Below are 27,646 nucleotides of genomic sequence, written 5' to 3'. Positions count from 1 at the left end.
TTTAAGAATGAGTTAGCGTGTCAAGATAGCGTGTCTGCAGCAGACCACACCTGCACCTGTCAGGTGCTCTGTGGTATGCCTGTGTTCCGTGCAGCCTCACGAGTCTGCCGGAGTGCTCTACATTTATGTAAGCCGCTGGCCCTGTTGCACGCAGCTACATACCCCAGTGATGAGGGACACCTGTGATTTACCTATGGATACATGGAAACAGCTAAATATTTATCATGTAGTGCAGCAGTGGGCTAGTCACATCCTGGCCCTGACACATCTTATGTAAACTCCTTCAGTGTCAGACCCTCCTCTTTCACTACTTGTGTCTTTAGGTCACTGTATTTTCACAAGCACAGTTTCATATGAAACAGATTTTATAGGTGACACACAAGTCACTTCTCATCCCATAATCCTTTTTCTTGTAGTCTATTAAATCATCATTGATCATAACTCTGCTGGTGTCTCTTTTTAGTCTTCCCAATTTTTGTCTAAACTATGTTCAACAGGTGAAGGTGTACATGATTGCAACTCAAAAGATAAATGTTGTATATTAGCAGTGAAAAGTAGTATTTACTGTGTTGGATTCCCTAGATATACTGAGAAACGCTTGGATAAGAGGGTTGGACCGGTGCTGACACAGTCTGGTTTGAAGTGGCAGTACTCTCGTGCAGGAGGGTATTTATGGACAGCAGTACTGTGCCAGCACAGATTCCACTCATACTCGGAAACATCTGGCCAAATTTATCTCCTCTATCTTTATTTTCATCTAAAGATGACACATTTGACAGGCACATCACAAGATTTAAATTAAAGTGGAAAACACTAATTATGATATTAATAAAATCAAATTCGTGAGAAGAACACTTATACTTTGTAAAATATTAATATCTGTTAATAGCTATTGGTTTTAAAATTAACATTGTGAATCCTATAATTATCTACTGTGGGCTTTTGGTGGCAGCACCCTTTACTATGTCTATAGGCACAGGGCTGTTAGACATGCTGAAACATTGAGAGACAGGAATTTAGTTGCATTTATTTTTTACTATATTTGTTACATGAGCAGTTTGCTAGCATTTAACATAAATCACAAATGGAGAGAGAGAACCTGAAAGGTGCACCATGTAACTTTTCTGGTGTGGGGTCTGCCACCTGTTATTGTTTTGCCTTGAATGTTACACAGTATGGTATTAAACATGATATCTATTTTAATTTACTCAAGTATAGTTGTTTTTTCAGAGGTGTGAGAACATGGTGTGTGAAATAAAACTAAATCATAAATATTGTGTTTAAACCAGAAATGACACAAAGAATGACAAGCTTATTAACTATAGTATGACACACACACACACCCCCACGCACGCAGTGGAGTGTTAGTCCCAAAACGTTAAAGAGGGATTAGGTCAGGAGGTCAGAGTTTGTGCCTATTCTGGGTTGCTCTGATAAATTGTGTGTGAGGTGAGAAATGTCAAACACGATAAAAGAAAAAAAAGAGGAAAAAGAAAAAGAAAAAAAAACCTTAGTTGACCCGTCATTGCTACCACCTAGTGGCCATTATAGAGACTCAATGGCACGACTCTTTAATTTATTTTTCGTTTTGCTTATGCTCACATAGGTGATTTAAGGTTTAAGTTCCCCAGTTCCCCCAGTTCCTCTCTGATCAGTCACCATGAGGCCTTGACAATATTGCATGCAGAAATGTCACGCTAAGGGGTGGAGTTGTGAGGTGGAGACAGCTGTCAGACACGCATTATGTTGACTGGCCGTACAACTGTGCAGTGAGTTTCTCTTCAAACACGTAATCTTAAATGCGCATTTTGCAAGAGACTATCAATCCTGACACATCTGGAAAAGAGGCGTTATATTTTGGAAAACGAGACCTACGTTTATTCTTCCTCCTTGACGGTCTTGCGAGCTCTAACAAGCCCCTCAAATGGCCTGCGGTTTATAATTATCATTCTGCCAGGCATTTGACCCCTGACCCCTTATACTTAAAGTCCTGATAATGACATCTAGCCACGCTATAGTTCAACAGTCAACAACAGGGTGAACACTTGTTTTTCACATAATTGTTAAGATGATTTACTCTGTCCTCCCCCACTTCCACTTCAATATTTATAGAGTCATTTTGGGGAGATTTGCCAGGGTCACAACTATAGCTCTAACTTTGTTCTGGTTTGTATTCTTAAAAAACAAACCTGGGGTGCCAATAACTGATTTAGTGCTTTCTGCTGGTGGAAAGACTGAAATGTCATTTAAAAAAAAAAAAAAAAGTACAATTGTAGTGTAATACATTTTCACATATGCCTTCACAATTATGGCATTAACCTTTGTGCTAAAATTGTATTGCCATTGCATGCAGTGTATGTTGACTCAATGCTCATGTAACCAAGAATGGAGCTAGGGGCCCACAAAATGTACTCTTATCCCTTATGACAGGAGACGCACAGGTAAGAATGCAGGCGGCAGTAAAGAGAGTCCAAATAAAGTTTAAGTTATTTATTTTTACAATAAGGGAAATTTTAAAATCCTTGATAAAATGGATTCATACTGGCCTCCATTTCTATGAACTTAAGACCCTTGGTTATATTGGTGGCCGTGCTGGCATACCGCCAGTGCACAAGCCCATTTGTTTATTTTGACTATGAGATGCCAACCAATACTGGTACAAATACAGTTGGTTAGCCACACTGCTAACTTGCGTTAACTTAGTTGTTCAGTATATTGTAGAGTGAGATGAACCTTCGTGTTTGTAAGTCCAGATGTGTAAATTTGATGAAGACCCTGAGTGCAGAGATCCTAGAGGAGTCGGAGCAGACAGTGAGAGCTTCTCCTTTTGGCAAATATGAATTGGTACTGACTATGATTATGAACTGGCCAGTATTCTCCCTACATGACTCACTGAAGCTGCTTTTGCTCTGTGAGACAACCTGCCAACTGCTATACACACAGATTATTCTGCAGTGAAAGGGAGATTACAAGATGCTTTTAGACAAAAAACATTTCCTGGACAGTTTCAGAGCAAACCTTGCTGCACACTATCAGGCCCCTGATGAAAGCCTGGATGTTCATGCCAATGATATAGAGAAACTAGTGGAAGAGGCATTCCCTACTTATGGTGCAGCAGCTCAAAGGGAAGAAGTTCTGTAGAGTCCTAGCTGGACTTGACCCCTGTCTCATGGCCAAAAACAGGGAGCCACTGATCTGGAGGAGACTCTTGAAATCGCATCGAGTATTGTCAAAAAAACAACAACTGACTGTACATGTCCTGCGGTCGATACTGCTACCAATAAACCTGCCACCGCCTTGGTGCAATCCATCCCTGATGGGGCTGGCCGGCAGTGCACCATGGACAGTTTGGCCAAAGATATGAAAGAGATGAGCAAAGACATTAGAAATCTGTTTGATGAAAATGAAAGAATGAAAATGAAAGAAATGAAATTTCGCTATTGAGAAGGCTCTTCTCCCGTACCGGGCAATGTCAGTGCCAATGTAGGGGGAGACCCCACCAATCCCAGCATTCCTGGATTGATCCAAGAGGTCATTCACCTGACCTGGCTGGCGGATATATATTCCAAACCTAATTTTCACTCACCATCACCCTACAACAACCGCTTTTCCCCTACAGAGGAACAGAGCCAGAGACAGACCAGAGGCATCTTCTATGACAACTCAACACAGTGACAGGGACTGAGGCTTCTCTCTCCAGACCAAGAGAACTCCACCCACCAGCAGGGAAACAAGATATTGCTGTTGTCGCAGGCCAGACCTGAGCTACAACACCTGTGCAGCCTGTACCGCTGTACAGCAGCTTCCGACTGCTGTACAGCGCTCCTTGTATGTGTGGGGAAGTACTGAAGATACTAAGGTTAATATGTCTGTTGATGCTTGTTCTACAGTATTATTTATTTGTGCGGATGTTTGTCAATCCCTTCTCTGCGGCAGTGGCCTTTGACTCATAGCTGCTCATAAATGGTCAGTTATTTGATACGTTGGGTACAGTTACTGTTACCTTAAGTTTGGTCAGTCAGTCAATGCAGCATGTTTTCCATGTGCTCCAGAAACATGTTGCATTGACACCTTGGTCTAGACTTTCTAACAGCACAACACGCACTGTTGGATTTCTCCTGTGGTAAACTGCAGCTATGGGGCATGCAGATAGCTTTGCTAAGTAATGCAGACTTAATGCTGTAATGTGTCTTCTTTCTGCTACTCTGACACTGCCCCATTGAGTGAAGCGTTTGTTATATTCAGTACATCTGAGGCAGTGACTGATCAATACGTCCTATCCAATATAACATTAATGTAGGTGACCACACACCCGCTTTTTGCACCTCTCTAGAGAAGAGGGAAGAAACTGACCGACACTCCATGTGACTGTTAGCAGATGGAGTGATCAAGGAGACCTGCAGCCCCTGGGCCTCATCTGCTGTCCTGGTGAAGAAAAAGAACGGAGGAGATGGAGGCTGTGCATTGACTATAGATGTTTAAACAATGTTACAGCGAAAGTTTGCCATCCCCTGCCCCGGGTAGACAACATGCTGGATGCTCTGTCTGTGTCCTCCTGGTTCAGTATACTTGATTTTTCAAATGGCGACTGACAGACTCAAGTGGCTGAGGAAGACAGACATAAGGCAATTTTTACCACAGGTAGGGGCCCGTATCAGTGGAGGTGTATGTCCATGCGTCTCACCAACTCATCTGCAACATTTCAACACATGATGTAGTTGGTCTTGATACTAGGGAGCCTAACTTGCAAGCACTTATAGATCACTGTGATTTCCTTGCAATACAACAGCGGGATGATCTAGATAGGGGTACTCTGTTGGACTGGATCAGGGCTGGAGGTTGTCATCCACCTATGGGGCAGTTACATGGCTGCTCACGGAGGCTCTGGGATTTGTAGTCCGAGTTCACCAGGCTTTCCATAATGAATGGACTTTGCCGGACTATCTACTCTTCTTCTGTGGGCTGAGCTCAGCATCACGTGCTGGTGCCTGCCTCTCTGGTTCCTGAGATACTGCACCAGCTGCATGGTGTCCCCATTTCTGCACATTTCTCAGCGGAAAGAGTGTGGGAGTGGGCTCGGGCCCTCCATGCTCAAGGATTCGTCAGTGGTGTGAACAGTGTGTCTCCTCTCAAACTCGAAAAGCCCCCATACTGAAGCACAGAGCTCCTATGAAAGAAGGGTTACAGGCTCTGTGCCCTTTTTAGACTATGGACTATGGACAATTTAGAGCTTCCACTGATTTCTAAGGGCAACAGAAATGTGTTTGTTGTGGAGGACTATTTTTCCAAGTTTGTCAGTCTGTATGCATTACCTGACCAGACTGCCTAGACAATTGCTCAGTGTCTGTTGATTATGTACCTTTACATGGTAGATATTGTACAAAGGTTGTGTGTACTTCTGAAAATTAAGAAGACATGGTCTCCTCCATATAACCCACAATATGATGGCATGGTTGAGCATTTTTAACCGTACTCTCGCTGACCAGCTAGCAAAGTCACTTCTGTCCTGCGGTGGTGAATGGAATGACAACGTGAAACATGTGGCTTTTGCTTACAACACTTCTGTTCATGCATGCACATGTTACACTCCATTCTATCTCATACATGGTCTAAGGCCTGTAACATGTTATTGCCAGTACCTGATAGTGACTTAACTTTCTCTCATGCTGCTGAAGCTGGAAGTAGCTTTTGCTAAAACCAAGGAAAGTGTTGCTGTTGCTCGTGAGAATCCTAAACTATATCATGACTAATGCCCATCACAAGCTATACTCTGCACAGGATTTGGTGTAGCTGTATAACCTCAGAGAGGATAAGATGAAACTGGCTGCCCCCCAGCGGAGGGGTCCCATTACTGCTGTGTGCTGACGTACCGCATTTGTGATCACCTAGTTGATAATGGGCCAGAGCAGATCTCCTTTCCAGACAGTCTTCTGGTGCACGCCCTTAGCTTGCCTCTTAGTGCACCTGAGGCTCAGGGGGAATTGTCTTCTTGGGGATCCCCCTGGTGAGCATGGAGTGGGGGCTGACACGGTAGGCCAACCCCTGGCTGCATTTCGCGTGGGTAGGGCTGTGAGGCTGCCTGTCCTCTTCAATGATTTTGTCACTTAACGTTGACTGTTCTTATGATAAATTTTGGGTTCAAATATACCCTTTGGTCACTGCTTGGGCAGTTTTAGCCCTGCTACTTTATTTTTTATTTATATACTGTTTGTTTTCCTATTGGGAAGAGGCATGTAAGCAACATTTTTGTTTCCCCTCTCATTCCTGGGCTTTTATTGTGAAAGTGGGCTCCGGCAGTTAAACAGTTTTGCTATAACATGTGTGCTTATGTGACTGAGCTGTGAAGAAAATAGAGTGATCTCCTTTATATTGACCTCCATCTTCAATGCACTTAAGACCCTCAGTTTTAATTAATGTTTATCAACTATAGATAGATTTGAATGTTGTCAATTTCTAAATCCTTTTCTTAATTTTATTTTATTTTTCTATTTTTTTCCTTTTCTATTTGCCAACCCAAGATACATTTTTAACTTGTAATTTGTAAGTCTGTTATATAGATTTGAAAATCTATGTAACGGAGGCAACCTTTCTACTAACACTTATAATCATGCAATCCAAAAGCCATCACATTTGAAAAACAGATTTGACCATATTACCATAATTCATTTGGTAACTTTCCCATTATCATATTCACTTACATAGAATACAGTATAATAGACCTAACAGACAATTTAATATCTGACACCTTTAAGTTAATTTATCTGAACAATATCAAAAATAGAAAAGAGGTCACTGTCCAGCTCATATAGACCTCATGTGAGGTGATGATCTGCTGCAGGTCTGCCCACAGGTGCGGAGGGGCTCCCAGGCCTGGCCCACAGACCCTATATCCACCCATCCCACACACACACGTCCCAAACAGGAAGAGATGTAGACGATAAAGTGTGCCGTTTGAAGTGGTTTAGCTCAGAGACACAAAGGCAGAGGCAGCATCTTCCTCACTCATGGGCCCGCACGCACATTCCACCTCTCTATCCATGAAATATGAAAGAGGCCGGGGAAGTGCCTGCAGCCAGACAGTCTGTGGTCCACTTTGTAACAGGTAATCCTCTGTCCGCTGCTCACAGTTATGGCATATCAGTTTGATGTGGCCATGGTCCTCATCTAGTGTCCTATAGTGCTTTTGCGAACACAGTGGTCAAGAAAGCCAAAGGTCATGAGTTTAGCGTGACGTCGCCCTGTCCAGATCCCCAGTCCAAAACGTCCTCCTCTGCTCCAGGGTGAGGGGAGGCGTCCAGAGTGAGACCTCGCCTCTCCCCAAACACCTTCTCCTGCAACTCGATGATGTCGTTACGGATGTCGGCCATCATGAGCAGGAGGAAGTCAAAGGAACCTGGTGGACCCTGGGAAGTAGAGTGATAGAAGTTATTAGCACAAACATCTGCTGATATTAAAACAATTAAATCAATGAGGTGTTTTAACATACCGGCGGACCAGTGGGGCCTGGTGCTCCTCTTTCACCCTGTGACCAAAAAAAAGAAAGACGTCAATCAAAAAACAAGAGTAGAGCAATTCCAGTTACAGGGTGGCAGTGGCAAAAGTTAGAGAGGCTATTTAAAATCAATGGCCACTGTGATTTTAGTTTTTGACCTTTAGTCCATCTTTTCCTGGTGCTCCTGGAGGACCCTGCATTAAAAAAGGACAAAAATTAAAAGAATTGTTGGAACTATAGTTCTACCTGAAACAATCGAATCTAAATTCAAAACAACAGCTTGGAAATATAGTTTCATAAGTCCAAGCGGCACAGACAATAAAGTTAAAGTCAAATAAATCTTTACCACAGCTCCCCTGCGGCCTCTCTTGATGTGCCTCAGGTCGGGTTCTGGACCCATGGGTCCTATGTCACCACGAGGGCCTTGTGGCCCCCTCTCTCCTGGCTCACCTCTCCTCCCTGGTTCACCTGGGTGTCCTAGTCATAGCATAGTCACATGATTATAATTATTAGTTAGGTTTGACTAGCACAGATAAAAGCACATACTGTAATGCTATGACACTACCTGGAACTCCAGGGGACCCTGGTGGCCCCGGAAGGCCAGAAGGACATAAGCCAGCAGAGGCTTTGCCTGTTCTCCCATGAGATCGCTTATCACTGCTGTTGGCTAAGCCAGAGACCTAAACACAGTCAGCGTCATTTAAACGATCTTTGGTCAAAGTAAATATCATTTCATTTGAACATTTTATATTAAAGTCATGTCTTATTTGAGGATTTTGAGATATTTCTCATTTTACTGAATAAAAAACAGAGCTCCCATGAGGAGCCACAGTACCTGGTTTGATGTCTGTGTGCTGCCCAGTTTTGACTTGAGCTGCTGCAGACTGTTCTTCATGTTGACAAAGTCCTGACAGGTGAAGGAGCAGGCCCCAGCACTCATCAGAGTCTCTGACTTCCCTGAAGAACTCACTGTGAGACAAAACACAGAGCTGTCACAGAGTAGACTCACCTCCTGTGTCATAAGTTTCACTGGATTTCTAAACAAAATTTGATAAGAACTCCACAGTGTTCAAGGTATAAGTCAGATGCATGAGTATGAGAGAGGCTGACAGTGTTCATGTTAGATATGTCCAGAGTATAACACTCACAGTGTTCATGTTAGATATGTCCAGAGTATAACGTGCAGAGTATGAGACTCACAGTGTTCATGTTAGATATGTGCTCAGCATGAGACTCACAGTGTTCATGTTAGATATGTGCTCAGTATGAGACAGACTCACAGTGTTCATGTTAGATATGTGCTCAGCATGAGACTTACAGTGTTCATGTTAGATATGTCCAGAGTATAACACTCACAGTGTTCATGTTAGGTATGTGCAGAGTATAACGTGCAGAGTATGAGACTCACAGTGTTCATGTTAGATATGTGCTCAGTATGAGACAGACTCACAGTGTTCATGTTAGATATGTGCTCAGTATGAGACAGACTCACAGTGTTCATGTTAGATATGTGCTCAGCATGAGACTCACAGTGTTCATGTTAGATATGTGCTCAGTATGAGACAGACTCACAGTGCTCAGGGATGCAGGAGTGTTGATCTGGTCCCAGGATGTAGCCTGTGTGACAGCGGCAGGAGAAGCTGCCCACTGTGTTCACACACTCGTGCTCACATATGTTGCTGTCAGGAAATTCGCACTCATCAATATCTGCAACAATGGTGGACAAAAGTGAACAATATTGTGATCTTTGTGTTAAAAGTCAAAATGCGAATGTGTTGTGGCAGAACATTTCTGCAACTGATATATGGGTCCACATGATACAAAAAGTTACACAAAAGTTTATATCATATTGTATCATATATTAAAATTGTCAGCAGAAGTTCAGCAGCATTTTGCTACAAGACATGAATTTTTGGAGCTCTCAACTAACCAATGCAGTATGGAGACTTGTGGTTGCGGTGTCTCTCTCGGTCAAATCGGTATCCAGGATAACAGGTACAAATGACTCTTCCAAAGTTATCTGTGCACTGCTGTTCACATGGGGAAGCAGCACACACATCCACACCTGCAAACCAAAACAAAAACAAACATTTGAAAGTCAAGCATTGCCCTCTAGTGGCTCATATCTTAAATGATCAAATTACTGCTGTGCAAAACCATAGAAAAGATCATTTTTAAAACAAGAAATTTACTTACTTTCTGGTATGCACTGGCCCATTACGAACCTGAATCCATCACAGCATTTCCTCCTATAAAACAAAATGTATTGAATTATGGCATTTATTATTCCATAAATGATGGTTTTAATGTCTATAACCTGGACTATAGCAGTATCAGTATTTTTTCCATTAAACGTCATGTGTCTTGTAGGAAATTTTGACAAAGCATTCAAATTGATAATTCCATCCAGACTAGTACAGCATATTCTTTTTGATGGTAACTTGTAAAATAAGTACGTTCTTGGACAGTATAATTTTGGCTGCAACATTTTCCAAAATTGATTTATGATGTTTGGCAAAGACACCAGTTCTACACATGTTACCAACGTTAAACTTGGAAAAGCTAAAAGGAAATTGATAGACACGCACCAGATTTCTCACACTTGCTGAAAGCCAAAAGTGCTACTCATGTACGTGCTGTTACCGAGGGGACTAACATGCTACCTCATTCAAGTCACTTTTATTCTTCTCCAGCCCCTATTCTGTGTAACCCTAAATCACTCTCTCTCCACTGAATGAAAAATAACCTATATAACAGTGAGGCTGATGAGATCCAGATGACGGGGGCTTTAATCTGCAGTGGAGAGTATGAAGTGTTGAGAGGTGCTCCGAAAAGTGACACAGCCCAGACACAAGATTGATCAACAATCAATCCATCATTCAATTAACTGATCAGTCAGTATGTTCGGTCAATATGTCACAAATTGCCATAATATTACTTAAGGCAGCAAAGATGAATTGGAATAATTGTGTCTAGTCGACTATTAAAATAATTGTAATGGCATTTTGATCTTTATTGTTACCTGGAACGCACAGACTTGAATTTGATCAAGAGCCTTGTTGGGGAACAGTTGAACTCAATAAATGAGTTGTTATTGCTGGAGTCTTTAGTATGCCACAAAGTTGTCTAATGGTTTTCCTACAATAAAAAGAAAAGGAAAAACATTTATAGGTATGTGCAATTGCGATGTGCCACACCGCATTGTGTAATGCTGCTGAATTTTAAAGCTTCAGCATCTCAGCACTTCAGTTGCATTAAGTGAAAAAAATACACAGCAATTGTACAGAGTAAGTGTACTTAAATGGTTATATGAAGGAAATTTTAGAAATATTTCACAAACATTATCTGCATCCCAATTTATGATATACAAATATTCAAATCAAAGATTAAAAAAAAAAAATAAACAGAAAAACTTTGTTCAGGGAAGTTGGTCATATTTTTTTGTTTTTGGTTGTTTTCAAGCATATTATGCAATCAAAAAGCTGAATGAGACATGTCGAATGAGACATATTGTCAGATTTTATGGTTAAAAACAACTCATGTATAGGACTGTGGTGGACAACTATGTCACCTAGACCTCCATCCACGAGGTCAGTGTGGAAGAGTACAAGTACAAAATGTAAGTTTATTTTATTTCCACTGAGGGTTAAGTTTATTTGCACTAATTAGTGCTTTGCTATTTATATTTCTTATGTCATTTTTTATAACTCTATTCTTCTGATGGTCGGCTGCGTGTGTATAACAAAAAGCCTTTTCCCTTAGGGTTGAATAAAAGCAATTCTGATTCTGTGTCGACAATTTATGTCAGAGAATGGCATCCCATTTTTAATTAAGTGTGAGCCCTGTGCATAGTGAGAGATGTGCCTGTGGGACATGCAGCTGCAGCGCCCGGGGAGAGGGTGATGGACATCTGAAGAGGCACTGGGTGGTAGTGCAGAGCTGACCCATGTGTTTGTGTTTGGAAAAGTGTAAGTATTTCAGTTGATGAGGCAGTTTGGATCAACTTAATATCAGCGACACGTCTCTTCCTGCCTCTACCTGCGCAGGTGAGCCTGGGTCTGTCTGCGCATCCTCCAAAAGCAAAACCCACAAGTGAAAGAAAAGTCCACGCCTATAAGGGGAAGCGAGCGTGTGTGCCTATATTCACAGAGCTTTGTCCGCTTGAAGTGCGTTGTCATAGAAATAAGTTCTGATGGTCTCTAAAGTGGCTCATGGTGCAGGGTTTGGGGTGAGTGATGCGCGGTGTAAGGCAGACCCAAAAGTAAAGTAAACAAAACTAAATCTAGTGCGCACTGTGGTTGGTCCACAAAGTGCACAAACGTGGGGAAAACGGCTCTCTATGCAGTCTGGACTGATTCTTTTGTTTTAATATTGTACATTTTGGAAGCAGGAGAAATCAAAAAGCATATTTCACACAAATTACATATCTATAACAGTCAGTAAACACATGTTCTGGCATTGAAATTATAATGCAAATACAACCATTCAGTGGACTGCAGGCCAATACAAAGGGACTGTTTTCTCTGTGTGTATTAGTTGTCAAACAAAATTGCTTGCCACACTGGCTTAAAAGTTTGATTTGACATGGTGTAATGGGGGGACAAACCACAAATCAGGACTTATTTCTATTTGAAACTTATTCTAACCCCTCTCTAAGGACATGCAGGAGTTCAGCCAGCTATAGGTGTTAAGTTTGTTTTTAGAGCACTAACCTCAAACTGACCTGTGCGTTTTTGTAATTCATAGTCAAATTCATATACGATGCAGTTTCACACATTTTTATAAGTGACATGTTTTACATTGCCAGTTACAACTTGAAAAAGGGTTTTGTATTCTTTACTCCCTTTGTGTATTGCTTATGTTACACTAACTCACTGCTACACTTCTCAATATGCCATTACTATCAGGTATTAAGTTGAATTTGGCACAAAATAATATGGCATGTTATACTCATACTTGTCATCTATTGAATTTTAAACAAAATTACAGAGTGTACAGTGTGTCTGGAACAGTGATGGTCCACTCTCACAATGAACAGCCTGGGGATAGGGAGATCTTAATAGGTGTTTTGTCCCATGCCAGCTGCTGCCAAAATCAGCACAAGGCACTGGATCAAACACAGAGCCAGAGTAACTTCACACTGAAGATTATAGGATTCAGCACATGCATTCTTCTAGGGAATTATTATAATGTGCTGTCTTTTTTTCATAGACTATATTAACATTATCAAATTTTCTTAGTGTTTGACCAGCCATAGATGCAAGATCCTGTATAACCACTATCCAGAAAATTATTTACTTGTGCTTTATAAGACTGCAAAAGAGCCAGCCAAGCGATTCTCTAAAGTCCTCAAAACATTGCACTTCGTAACCTCACTGCATGTCAAATATGCATAGCCAGTTGTAAGGCATATAGGATACACATTATATTTAAACCAGGCGTCAGCAGGAGTATACTGGCCTATAAGCTCCCTGTGACTAGATAACATATTTTGCTATTTATTTTTATTTTTCATCATACAATTTCTTCTCATGACATAATTTGTCAGCTAATTCTCCCCTGACCTCGTGTACAGAGTTGTGGTCAGGATGCAAGCATGTTGTTTGGCACACTGCTTGTGAGAAATGAGATCCCGCACTGACAGAGCAAGAGGGAGAGGCGCGCTAAAAGACAAGTCTGAAGTTCGCTGTCATCCACAAACTTTCCCTCTTGAGAACAACACAGGAAGTAGAAGGTCAATGGCCCCTCGACACGCCAGGACAGCGACCGGACTATGTGTGTGTGTGTGGGAGCTGCTATTTTGATGGATCTGTCTCGCAATGTGGCTTGTCCAGTGCAAAAATCATAACATGTTGTATTCATCAAGCTGGCTGCGTTTAATTTATTTCCCCGGTTGAAAGCGGTTTAAAAACTTGGCTTGTCAGGTTGTGTATGATGGTGTGTTGAAGGATTATGCTCAAACTTATTAGCATGATGAGGCCAACTATAAAACTACAGTGTAACATTTTTGGAAGCTTGCCACGGGCATTCAATTTGCTTTGGGAATTGGCATTTATTTCCAGGTTTGAGGATTTTGTTCCTAATTGTCTGCCGATGTGTGCTTTGGTGGGAAGTGATTTTACAAGGTCTTCAGAAATGCATTTTTACTACTCTAGAAGCAAGTTAAGAGAAATTGCTCTTTTTACACCCATTTATCTCAACCTTGGAATGAGTTTAACTTCAAAAACAATAACACAAATCCCCGCTTTACAGTGTGCAGCGGACCACACTGTTTTTATGATATGTTGATGAAAGTGCGGCAGCCTCGTAAAAGGGTGTCACATGCACGTGGAATTAGCATGTTGTTGGCTAGCTGCACATATGTGAAGGTGCTAGCGTGCCAAGAGTAAGCACTGTCCATGTGTTTATTTGCTCTGCAGCCCACTTCCAGGACAGAAGCACCCAAGGGACACATCAGACTGGTCCAAACACAAGGAGCTTTGACTGGGATAGAGCTCTAGTTCTGCTGCTTCCACAACACAACAAGCTGATCTACACAATCTCTAACGTATGATATCATCAACTTCATTCCAACTATTAAATGCATTGTCGCCACCCCCTTTACAATCAGCAGAAAAGTAGTTACTAATAGGCTACTCTTAATCATGATCTCGGTTAGTGAGGGAACCAGGCTATGAAGAATATGGTACAGAAGCTTGTCTAATGTCTTAAAATAAATGATTAACAACAGTGAACAATAAGAATCTAAATTAAATCTAATTAAACTAAATTAAACTTAGTACCCTATGTAAAGGCTTATGCTTATGATTATTTTAAATTCCATGTTAATATTTGTACTGTTTTCTGACATATTTTATTTCAAAAGGGCTGCAATGAAGCCCCAGTACGTAACTTTTTTTTTTTTTTTGTTTTTTTTGGTACATTTTGGTTGTTTTGATCACACTGAAAAACACAGACTACTGTGAAAGGCCGAAAATTTTAAGAAACTGAATTATTTTCTTGTAATTTTTGCTGTATATGTCAACATTTATGTATTATTTAAACACTAATATTGCCAAACTATCTCACAATTTTAATGTTAAATATTTGTTTTACAAATGTGCATCACTGATAGGAGGGACGTCGCCCCATAGCCCATTATGGACCCACCACCACTGCTTGCATCTCCACAAACCTGTCTCATGGAAATGTTCCGTTAGCTATAATTTTCACAGTATGGCATAAAATATATCTGTCTTCACGGAGAATGTTCCAAAGTATGTTTTGTTCAGGGAATCTTGCATCTGATGTGCCACCTCCAGAACATTACATATTGTTGCTTTAACATACTAAATTAACAAATATTCATAGATTTTCCTCAACCAAAAAAATAGACAATACATAGAGAATACAACAGTAAAGTCAAGCAATGTCAAAAATGGAAAATTATCACGACATATTTAAGTCTACACGTCATATTATGCAGTGGTGATTTGGGCCACAGTGTGTATAGCTTTGATATCAGCCTTGATGTTGGTAATTACTCTTCTGGTAAATACATGCGGTGCATAAAGACCAAATCAAAATCAATTTAAAGAGCATTACCAAAAGTCCAAATATTCTTGTGGGTTGGCATGAGTGCATTATTCATTTTCACACTCCTTGCCAGATATCTAAATGTAGTCCAGATGCTCTATCAGGGCCTGACTGGTGAACATTTGCTTTTAGTCAAATGAACCCCATCTTTTTTAATGATTATGCCACACATGCATATACAATATAACCAACAGATGTGTGATGTCCTCTGGTACCGCTGGGCAATAAATCAAATTTTAATTCAGTCATCTCTAATTGTCAATGATTCTGTCTTTTTAATGGAGATATCCAAAGCCAATCTTCTGTCAGTATAAATATGAAGTTTGGATTTCAGAATTTAGAGAAAGACATTTGACTATTTTTAGGTTTAAATGTGATTCATTTTTCGATCATATCAACCAACTCTATACGCTTGAATGACCAAGCACTTTAAATAAGGGAAATAAAATAAGGGAAATAAAATTTACAGAATCTCATCTGAAATGAAAAGTTCCAAACAAATGAACTGCCAACACGTCCAATCACCATTTAATGATGACAATCAACCCAAATATCTTGTCACATAAACACCATCTACTGATAGTTTGTTGTGTTTATAGCACACCAACACCAGATGTTGATGCCCTTGGGTCAGAGATTCACCATCTCAGACTGTGTGTTAAAGCTGTTCTGGTTTATACCTGATTTACACTGGCCATAATTTCGTGGATTTAGTTTTTGGTTCAATCCTGGTGATACATGGATAAAAAATAAGACTTTTAAAATTTCTATTGGGGCTTTATGAGGTGTAGGTGTTGTAGAGTAAATGGAATAGCCTAAGGGGTTTTTAAAAAAGGTGTGAGACTTGAAGTCTAATACAGGAGAATATTATTTACACATACCAGTGCATACTTGACAAGCATTTATGTTAATGTTTAATATATTGATGGACTATAGAAGAGTAGAGGTCTTCCTTAATCCTTATTGTGACATGAATAAAAATCATAACATGGCATAAATTTAGGAGTATACTCACTGCACCTTATGTCTAGACCAGAAAAAGTGCTCCAAGTGGGCATTCCTGGCAGGTTTGGAGAACACCAAGGAACTGAGTGTGGGGCAAGGTCAACAATTATGGATATGGAGGACTTTCCCCTTGTCTTCACCAAATATAAAGCTCATCATGAGAATTTGTCACACGTGGCCGTGTGTCACATGTTGCATAGTTGTTTTTCACTTCCACCATGGTGAGCTCGTATCTTTAATCTCTCTGTATGTAAACAAACAGGAGCGGCAAAAGGGTCAGCATCAACACTAAACTTCATGGGTGGCATTTAGTCATTCTTATTCTTGTTTATTATTTTCATAATTGTTATTTATAGCACTATTAGTGCATTAAGACACAGGAGCCTGCAACATTGTCATCAGTCTGAAATCAATTTCTTTATGATTTGTTTTCTCAGTGACAGTATAAAGCAGCAGCTAATGCAGAACAGACTCGGCTCACACAACACAAACCACAAACAGCACTGGGTCTGTCCAGAGGGCTGCTCAGGTGCACACTAATCAGGAAAAGATGCTGCACATAAGGACATTTAGGGAGGTCCACTTCTGCAGTGCAACAAAGGCAATTATTTCCACATTAAAAGCAGGAAGCTAAACTCTTAAAATCTCTGTGAAAATGAAGACAGAGGATTATGTTAGTCACTATTGTAATGCACAGGTGTATATCTTTGAAAAAAATCTGTTTAAATTCCAAGTGTGAGAAAAACTTGAAGCTCATAACATGAGCTCTGTGATGGCAGTCCAGTATAATTAGAGAAATGGCAGACAGGCCAAAGGGAAAAGGAGAATGATAATTATAGGATGTACCAGTAGACTTAGTGTGCAGCGCAAACAATCTGATGATGTGTGGTACTCATTTGGTACCAAAGACGTCATGCATTTTGAACATGTGAGGTCACTGTTAGAAAAGGTGCGAACTCTATATGGTATAATGAAATTGAAGTTGCCTAAAAAAAATAAAAATAAATAAAACTGCGTTTGACATAAATAATGTCAGAAAGCATCACACTGTCACCACAGGAATAGTAGGAAGCATGTGATTCTTGCATATGCTCATAAAGAATAAGAAATCATGCAGAACTAATAAAGGTTAACAAGAGCCCAAGAGTTTAAAAAGCGGCAGGAGACTCAGGACAGACTCTGGAAGTCATCAGATGTGACCTGGAGACATAAACACCTAGCATATTGTGGTAGTATTGTCCATTAAAGCCTGCACATACTTACACTGTAGGGAGTATTATAACTTCTAATCACAGTTGTCCTTAGATATGGACAACAAAATCAACGAGGACTGAGCTGGAGGTGTCATTGTAGTAGTGCAATTTTGCAATCATTGATCATGCTATACTGTAAAATTGAAAATTATTTATTTGCTGTTTTTAATTCATTCTGACTTTTTATGTTGGCGTACCTATGGTGTCATTATTCCACATACATGAAGAATGGAACAGTAGAAAAAGATATTCCTTTTTAGTCATTGTAATTTATATTTTTAATTCTATTTGTCTTTATTGTCACTGCAGGGAAATTTGTCCTCTGCATTTGACTCATCTTGTTAGAGGCAGTGGGCGCCACAGTGTAACAGCAGAGGACACATCTCCAGGCACAGACTACCTTAGCTGGAGGATTTCAACGACTGCATGTTTTGCATTGGACTTGTATTTTGTAATCACTCTCATATTGTATTCAGAGAACCCGTTTTCAAATGCAATTGAACCACTAACTGTATGTAACATATGCAACTTCTCACTAGGATTACATAGATGATGTCATTCATGCCCACCTGCACACTCAATAAACCATAAAAAAGAATATAATCCAGGCCCAGACAAAGTCTAACGACATGCTCCCATGCACAAATCTATCCATGCATTACTCATAAACACATGTGGTATCTGTTATGTGCCCCTGCTCTGTATCAAATCACCTCTTTAACCTCTATAGTTAAGCCCTCCTGCTGTTTGACATGAAGCATTTTAGCACCTAGTGTCACTGTCTATTGTTGATCACTTTGACTAGGAAAACCCCAAGGACAAGCCTACCGGGCCTGCATATTGTAAGAATGTAATAAGAAGCACATTTTCACCAGGCACATATAATAGAATGTAAAAACATACAGGGGAACATTATTGCAGTGACAGCACGTTAAATAGCTTGTACTGAGTTGTTAAAATTACAGGTATTCAGAGCACATGCATTGACTCAAGTGGGAAAAAATAAAATAAATAAAAAGAAGGAAAGGTTTAGATTGAATATTGGTATTTTTATTGGATCTGCGATGACTTAGTAGCTGTATGCCTCATGGTTGATGGTTTGAATCTTCTGTCACTCTGCCCCAGGACATTTGGCATCTATGACTACAAAAGTATTTTATCTCCACTGAGTCTGAATGTGGAATGAATGCAGAATAGCAGAATAGCTTATCCACTTATTAAAATCCTTATCTTGGTTTCTCATGCAGAAACTAGATGCTACACATTCACATAGCCTGATATGTATAGGCCTATAGTCCCCCCACTGAGAAGCTCTGTCCTGCTAGGATGAACTAAAGCTCTGTTGAACTTGGACAGAAGCAGGACCACAGCTTCCAGAGTAATCCCTTACTTTTTTATTCAACTGCCAAGGCTATGAAGCTATTTTTGATTTTCCAGCATCATCGAAAAACAGTATTGAACTGAATTATAGCATAAGTTATGTCTGAGAGTTCAGATTATATTGTTAATGAAAGCCAGTTACATTATTGTGTGCATTTGTTGCTACTTCAAGAGTTATGTGGGTCATTTACTTTGCATTTACATTGAATTTTATTATCGGTGTAAAATTGGAGATGCTTTTAAAGTTCTCCAACCATATGTGATACGTTACGCTTACTTCTTCATTGGTCTCTTGTGGCTGGAGGCAAAACATAAATGATCGATTTTCCAATCCTGCACTGAAATGCTAATTCATGGATGTGCAAAGTAATTTTGATTAAACAAAAAACAACACTTCAAAAAAACAGAAAAACTACACAAAATGAAAAAAAAATCATTCCTTTGCTGAGGTTTTTAAGGCTTTCTTCAATGGTAAAAATAAACTTACAAACTTACAAGCTTGAGATGTTTGTAAGCTATAAAACTCGTGCAATGACCATGAGTTTAGGCCAGATAATACATCCACTAAAGCCACTGACGTATTTCTTTGTTGCAGAAGGAGGATTTGGGACTTATCTGGTGTCCTGCTGGGGAAGTGTCAAGAGGCAAAGTTCACTCACATGACCCTGAGCTAATGAGCGTGTTATACTCACAGAGGCTCCTCTCCGAGTTCATCAGTCATCCTGCCAATCAATCAGTCAACACCAGGGCAGTCAAAACAGCACAGCTCCAGCTCAATGTGCCAGCCAATTTTTTTTTTTGTGTTTATGTTTTTCTCTAATTATCTGATTGGTGAAAATGGATCATGTACACTATTTGATAAGGCCACACAGTTTGTAGACACCACATTTTATTTTGCAAAGCATGTCTAAAATGCAGACCAATTTTACTACTGTTAATTGCATTGGAAATGGGATTATGTTAATATTATACACTCACCTAAAGGATTATTAGGAACACCTGTTCAATTTCTCCTTAAAGCAATTATCTAATCAACCAAGCACATGGTAGTTGCTTCAATGCATTTAGGGGTGTGGTCCTGCTCAAGACAATCTCCTGAACTCCAAACTGAATGTCAGAATGGGAAAGAAAGGTGATTTAAGCAATTTTGAGAGTGGCCGGTCTGAGTATTTCACAATCTGCTCAGTTACTGGGATTTTCACGCACAACCATTTCTAGGATTTACAAAGAATGGCGTGAAAATGGAAAAAACATCCAGTATGCGGCAGTCCTGTGGGCAAAAATGCCTTGTTGATGCTAGAGGTCAGAGGAGAATGGGCCGGGTGATTCAAGCTGATAGAAGAGCAATGTTGACTGAAATAACCACTCGTTACAACCGAGGAATGCAGCAAAGCATTTGTGAAGCCACAACATGCACTTGAGGCGGATGGGCTACAACAGCAGAAGACCCCACCGGGTACCACTCATTTCCACTACAAATAGGAAAAAGAGGCTACAATTTGCACGAGCTCACCAAAATTGGACAGTTGAAGACTGGAAAAATGTTGCCTGGTCTGATGAGTCTCAATTTCTGTTGAGACATTCAAATGGTAGAGTCAGAATTTGGTGTAAACAGAATGAGAACATGGATCCATCATGCCTTGTTTCCACTGTGCAGGCTGGTGGTGGTGGTGGTGTAATGGTGTGGGGGATGTTTTCTTGGCACACTTTAGGTCCCTTAGTGCCAATTGGGCATCGTTTAAATGCCACGGGCTACCTGAACATTGTTTCTGACCATGTCCATCCCTTCATGACCACCATGTACCCATCCTCTGATGGCTACTTCCAGCAGGATAATGCACCATGTCATAAAGCTCGAATCATTTCAAATTGGTTTCTTGAACATGACAATGAGTTCACTGTACTACAATGGCCCCCACAGTCACCAGATCTCAACCCGATAGAGCATCTTTGGGATGTGGTGGAACGGGAGCTTCGTGCCCTGGATGTGCCATGTGTCTCCATCAACTGCAAGATGCTATCCTATCCATATGGGCCAACATTTTTAAAGAATGCTTTCAGCACCCTGTTGAATCAACGCCACGTAGAATTAAGGCAGTTCTGAAGGCGAAAGGGGTCAAACACCGTATTAGTATGGTGTTCCTAATAATCCTTCAGGTGAGTGTATGTGACAAGTAGTTTAACAATTGCGGCAGAAAGTCATGGTGCATCATCAGTCATGACCATGTTAAATCACACTGAACTGTCTATTCCAAAAACCTTATTGCATAAGGTAGGCCTATAGGCCAGAAACACTGAAAAATTACATTTAGAATAATTTGAGTGACAGTTTAAAGGTTCCTTACTGCTACATTTGACTTTTGTCAAAGTGTTGACACTTTTTCAACAAAAGTCCCAATTCCTCACTGTGTATCCCAAATAATAGTTTCTCCTTTGTGTCAATTGTCAAAGTAATCATACAATGCTGACAACATAAAGAATATATGAGTTACATTGCACAGTAGCTGTGACCTGACCTCAACCTCAGAGCACATACTCTGTAGTGGTTCCACTGGAGCCAGGTCTGGCTTGTGTCTGTTCTGAACATTGAACACTATACAAACTGAAATTGGTGAGGAGAAGGAAGTGGTGCTTTGACGATGGAGTCCAGGCCTGTACCTGACTCAGTCACTCATAATGAGCACACAAATGTCTCTGGGTAACAACACACAGGCAAAGTGGGTGGGGGACAGATGCAAGTATGGAATCTAAAGCACATATTTCCACTTTAGTTACAGTGGTCTGAAACATGTATGATTGGTGCTCCCTGCAAAACAAAGACGTCAACCCAACATTGATGCTGTCTGACCTTCAGAACCACTGGCATGCACTTCTCCTGGCAGTTCGTCAAAGACCTTTGTACTAATGGTACATGATGAGGTTTGATGGCATAGTAAAGGCCAAGGCATAAAAAACTCCAAGCTTTTGAAATCCATTCAGATCACATAAACCACATAATACAGGCCAACAAACAGCCACTCTGTGGTTTAGTCAGACAACATGCAAATCCCCAAAGTGCAATACAACAAAAAGATTTACCTCAGTGAGTCAAAGCAGCATCACTATACACAGACATGTGTGACTGCGTGATTTCATTCACTAAATAATGAGTCAGTACAACATAAATGATGATTTACAGAACAAATTATAGTCATTACAGTCATTAAAATGCTTATCCAAAGAAAGACATTTTTTAATATTGATTTGGAGGTAAAATAAAATAAATAAAAACAATGTGCATCAATCTTTTAGCCTAGGTACAAATGGTAACCAGATGGCTGTGTGTGATGTCATGCAGCAAATTCTTACAGTCTGCATGACTTATAATAAACACCCACAAAAATGAAAAAAAAACAACAACTCTATATTGGAATATATCCCATTGATACCAAATTGCCTCGTGTGAATAGATTGCAAGATGATAAACCCAGGTTGTGCCATCATGACTCCACATTTGGAGAGAAAGAACATGTCCTTGGTGAGTCAGGAAGGATGTGGTTCTGGTCCAGTCCACAACATTATGACTACAGTCTTAAACAGAATTTATCATCCTGAACAATACTTGCTGGGAAGATACCAGAAGGTTTGGCAGCAAACTGAGAGACTTGGAGAAGACTTTGGTGTGTGGATGTATTCATGTCATAAGTAAATAATGACAGCAATAATGACTCGGGATGCTGATTAAATGTTGTGATTTTACATCTTATTCTGTGAACTCTGAGACTGATAGGCTTGTGTTCAGCCAAGTGCGCAAAAGATGTTCAAAAGCCAACAGTCAACACTTTGATGATAGAGAGACTCCCGCAAAGACACTAGAGAAGGAAAAGGTACTGATATGTCCAAGAGCTGTGAGTCAACAGTCTGTCGAGCCCAACACAACTGCTGACTGAGCACTATTGAAGGACCCCGACCAAAAAGGATTTTACTCAACTAAAATGCAAAACTGTTCATGCTTGTAGTCAACAGAAAAGCAAATTTATTGAGTGTATATGTTTCTTTATTTAAAATGCTATTTATGTAAATAATACTAATGCATCATCTTATTCATTGTCTTATCAGTTTAAACTCAAAAGTGGCATCCACCTTCTGAACTGAATAATCTGGCTCAGACCCATGGATGCACTCCATGTTATTCCCCTCTCTCAGTGCCTGTTTTTGTACAACTATTTTAGAATAATCTTGGGGCTCATTAATACATTCCACATATAAATAATGATTTTCACTATGGAAAGATCAATTGGTCAAAGATCTGTAACACCGTGTGATCCACACTCTGTTTGCTTCAGGAAACTGAACAAGTATTGATATAAGACATGTTTAAGTTAGTAAATAAATTACTTCTTACATTTCTTCTTAACTGGCTGTATATGACATCTCCTCTAACCTTCTGTCTTGAACTTTGAGGAAATCAGTGAGGAATGTTTCTTTTCATTGCATTTTTACATTCTAGATGTTTCTTTATTCAAGCAGGAAATAATGGCTTTAAATATAAATCAGGACAGAACACTACATATTACTTACAGGAATGTATTTTAGGAAAGTGTTCAGGACATATTTCCCAAAATGTTGTCCAAAATACTCAATTCAAGGTGTTTATCAACTGTTTCTGGTGGTACTAGCCGCATATATATTTCTATAAAAACAGTTACAGATAACAGGGAACCCATCCAGACCCATATGCAATAAACACACAGTTACAGTAAGAGTAATCTCTGCAACTAAGATGGATGTTGGGTTTAGTTTGAGATGAAATGTAACCTCTTGTGAAGACAGAAAGGGAACACAAAACGAAGAGAACAATGGAAGATTTACTGGCCCTGACCACAGTGGAAGCTCTCAGACCTGTAGGCCTCCATGCTTTGTTTGGACGGAGGTGGGCAAGACCACAAAAACACTGTGAGACAGCATTACATGCCACACTATATTTGGAAAGACTTCAAGAACAAGAGTGATTAGAATATAGAAGAACACAGAATAAGAAACTTGATGAGATAATGGTTATTGCTTGACCCATCACTGTTCTCTTTAAGCCACCATGTAAAATTACCCTAACCCAGTCAAGAAAGCACTAACGCTAACAGCTACCATTAGAGTAATTTGTGTGAATGTTTTTATTGCAACTAAGACTGCTTCTAGGGGAAGGTGTGAAACTTTCCAAATGCTTAAACTGTCGTCTTCAATTAGCGCTATATAAATTCAGCATTTCCCTGATGATTTGAATACAGGGAGATGTGCCAAGTGAAGAAATCAGAGATGAAAATGTGAAAATTATCGGAAAATCGCCATAGTCTGCCTGGATGCTGAGAAATTGTGATCACTCAACAGTCTCACTCTGGGTCAAAAGCAGTTGAGTTCAGTAAGATGTATGTGGATGTTATGTGAAAGGTATTTATATATGTACTCAAAATAATGGAAATAGGTACAGTAAGTTCTTGTCCTGGAATGGCACAAAATTCATCTCACATCAGAGACAGAAATAGGAGCTTAAAGCCTGACTTGACATTGAACAGAACACAGACTGGACTCAAACCAGATCTGGGATTTTCTCAAACCGCCAACCAAATCCTGGGCCTTCAAAAACATTCGCCCCACATCAAGATGATTGACTTTAGCCTATTAGCACTGTCAGACTGCACTTTAGAACCCAACATGCTCCTTCAAAATCTTTATCTTTATCTTTATCTTTTTTTTTAAAGAGTTTCTAAGGATATTCACTATTTTCATTACGTATGTATCTATGGTACTGTTGAACAACAATCAAACTGGGTAATGATTTACCAATAGTAAACATCATTAGATTTTTAAATGTTAACCTATTCACTTCCATTAACCAAAAATACTCCACATCAACTTTCCTCCAAGTTTGTTTTCACTAGCTCACAGAAAATCATAAATACAATGCAATTAAATACTAGGTTACATCCGGGACGATTAGATTATATAGATTAATCTTTCTAATATTTGGATTATGTGGAATATTCAAGAGCCAAAATAATTCTGTGCATACTCAGACATGGACTTTCAAATACTACAAATACTGAGGGCATATGGTGTGTAATCCTATAATTGATAGTGTGGTAAACCTCAGATACTTCATGTAATAGATTGTTACTGTCTCTTTTTGAATGTGCAGTGCAGCATGAATAATGGATCTCTTCCTGCCCTGTCACACTGCTTTGACTATTTGGGTTTGAATGCAATGAATGGGGGCATCCACTTAAACAGTATAAAAGTTCTTAGTCTCTGTCATAAACTCTGCAAAGTTCAAATTGTTACATTATCACATCTTCTGCTACTTCTCCCACTGGTAAATGATGGCAGATGATGAATAAATATCCTGAAACCCAAAATGTGAAGACATAATGGGAATGATATGGTTTGGTAGTTACACCACCCTCACTACAAACCCCAAACGTCTTTGAGCATCACAGACACTTGTCCACAATCCTTAGCAAACATCCACAATCCTTAGCAAAGCGCTGTTCCAGGAAAGCGAGCTAACTCAATGGCAAATTACACACACAAACAAGCAGAGGTTCCCAAAGATTTACTAGAGCTTCAAACTACTTAGGAAATCGGTTTGGTCCAAATGAAACAAAATGACACTTACCTAAAACAAGTGCTGTTCTTGCCTCCAGCTCCCATACAGGGATATTCCACTGTCAGGATTTTACTTTCAGGACACTCTGTTCTGAAGATAAAAAATAAATTAGGATATGCACAGCTTGTTGTACACCACCCACTGCTAAAGTTGACCTATTGTGAAAGAATAACTACACTAGAAAAAGATGCAGGGTGATATTGTGAGTATAAGAGTTCAGTTAAGGAGAATCAAACCACTTGCTGTTATAGAGTTTTATTTGATTTATAATACATGAAATATGTCCAGGAAAGCCTTCAGATATAAATAAAGTGGGTCATGGGTCAGAATAATAATTGTAACTATTTTCTGATTTTTCAGGCTGCATCTTTCTTGTAAGGCAAACATAACTTCATTAAAAGAGTAGACAAATTGTACATTATTTCATGTATAATTCTGAGGCCCAGTAATTGGCGCTGTCATGACTTTCCTCTACATCTTTCGCTCACCTCTTGAACTCATCTCTCAAGGAGCCTTAATAACAAGTGTCATGTTTTGTCTGAGCACAAGTAAAAGTTTGGCTCCTTACACCGCGACCGATTCCTACCATTTGGAATTCGCTCTTCCTTTTGCATTTCCTTGGAAATCACATTAGATTAGACGCTGCTCCGGTTCATTTGGAGGTCCGCACTCACGCGCATCGCAGAGGATGCGCGCTTTCAATGCAGTTAGAGCTTTTGGCACACCGCGCTAATGTTAAACGGGCTGCTTGTTTACACATTCAATTGCATTACAGAAAAAACGCTTGTTATGCGGACTACAGGGATTTGTGCTCAGTAGTTTGTAAAAGCTGCTGGCCACGTTTCAAAGCTGCAGAGAAAGTCTAGCAATAGCAAATTATATAAACTTTATAAATATGACAAAAGTAGGCTAAAAATTATTAGCACATCATTGAGACTGAACGGATATCTGGACTAACTCTAATAACTTACCTCGAGGTGTCCACTCCCAGTGTGGTCCTGATAGAACTAGCCTCAGATTCCCACAGAAACACTACGCACATAGCACTGATAGGTAACAGAGTGGCCCCAGAGAGTTGAGCCATGTCCCCTCTGCTCCGGGACAAAAACGTGTCCGAGTTAAAACGCCACGGAGCACCACGGAGCAGGGTCCATATAGTGACCCACGGGTGAGAGATCCCGCTCTGAGAAAGTGTCCAGTGGTGGCGCGTGTGCTGGAGCCGTGCGTCCGCGGCTGTGTGCGCGTTTACGCACGAGAGAGGAGGAGAGCGGCTGCGTCTACAGTGCACTGTGATCCCCCAGGGCTTTTATTCCCGCCTTTGAACAGAAGAGTACAGCAACAAGTCATGATGACAGAATACTACTGAAACATTACTGACCGTGTTATCCCAACTTTTTACGCAATTTAATGAGTAAAGCTAAGTTTATGGGAAATGAAACAATATTTTAGACATTAGGAAATCATTTCAACAATTCATGGTGCATTTTCAAATTTATTTTTTGCCCTATAAATTATGACATATTCAGCACTCAGTACAAAAACGATGTGTTTGCCACTATGCAACCAACCTTATTGTGGCCGGAATGTTGAGTTTGCTTGAGTTTGTTGTTGTAGTGGTCAGCAGGGTCTGAGCAGCTTCAGGCTTTTTGTGGATTATCAAAACATTGCCAAGAAGTGGAACAAAAACTTAAATAAAGCAACGTTTGGGCAAATCTCCACATCAGTATTATTCATCATTCTTTAAATTATCACAACATGTTCTGGTTCTAGAGAGAAAGAGGGCTTTTAAAGTAGTTCATAATACATTTGATCACTATAATCACAGCTTGATTTGCAGAGTTGTTGCTCACAAGTTTTGGATATATATAGAAAACGTATCTACAACTGGTGAATGACAGAATGAAGTACCTTCTTTTGTCATCAGGATTTGTTACAAGGACATTTTTGGCAACTCATGAATAAAATGTATTGGAAAATGTAAAAATGGTAGGCTATGTATTCAAATATATAAACAAAGGCCAAATTATTCTTGATGGACAACTTCAAACAAACTTACAAGTGTGTGGCAGTTTGATGCATAATGAACTGCATCAGGAAGTGTTTCTGTGTATCAAATGCAATCCAAATCCAAAAGGACTTCATGACTAATACGACAAAGTAAAGTACAGTTTGCAATTGGAATCACATTACTCAATCTGATGTTCTCTGTATCCTGAAAACGATACTTTCTACAAAGAATAATGGGTTAATTAGTCACACAACATTCCATCCAATCTACATGACACTGTAATAAATGAATAT

General features: G+C 39.9%; 1 protein-coding gene across 1 annotated transcript; it reads right to left on the bottom strand.

The window, feature by feature from the left end:
- Window positions 1-6,501: 6,501 nt before the first annotated feature.
- On the bottom strand, window positions 6,502-26,618 carry LOC117393762 (collagen and calcium-binding EGF domain-containing protein 1-like). The gene is made up of 11 exons (XM_033991768.2): window positions 26,317-26,618; window positions 25,355-25,435; window positions 9,689-9,741; window positions 9,423-9,557; window positions 9,065-9,199; window positions 8,328-8,461; window positions 8,058-8,172; window positions 7,839-7,969; window positions 7,651-7,686; window positions 7,487-7,522; window positions 6,502-7,403 (listed from the first exon to the last, which is right to left on the bottom strand). The coding sequence occupies exons 1-11, from the start codon at window positions 26,427-26,429 to the stop codon at window positions 7,215-7,217; spliced, it is 1,158 nt and encodes a 385-aa protein (XP_033847659.1). The 5' UTR covers window positions 26,430-26,618; the 3' UTR covers window positions 6,502-7,214.
- Between the last annotated feature and the right edge of the window lie 1,028 nt (window positions 26,619-27,646).

This window comes from Periophthalmus magnuspinnatus, chromosome 3, assembly GCF_009829125.3.
Source record: "Periophthalmus magnuspinnatus isolate fPerMag1 chromosome 3, fPerMag1.2.pri, whole genome shotgun sequence".
NCBI classification, from domain to species: domain Eukaryota; kingdom Metazoa; phylum Chordata; class Actinopteri; order Gobiiformes; family Gobiidae; genus Periophthalmus; species Periophthalmus magnuspinnatus.
The sequence above is the reverse complement of the archived record's forward strand: the minus strand, read 5'-3'. Positions and strand labels throughout refer to the sequence as shown.

Excerpts from the sequence above, each read along its gene's own strand:
- LOC117393762 (XM_033991768.2), bottom strand. The coding sequence starts at position 26,429 with ATGGCTCAACTCTCTGGGGCCACTCTGTTACCTATCAGTGCTATGTGC. Across the intron at positions 25,436-26,316 it reads CTGGGAGTGGACACCTCGAG|AACAGAGTGTCCTGAAAGTA; the intron begins GTAAGTTATTAG and ends TTTTATCTTCAG. Across the intron at positions 9,742-25,354 it reads AAGAACAGCACTTGTTTTAG|GAGGAAATGCTGTGATGGAT; the intron begins GTAAGTGTCATT and ends TTTGTTTTATAG.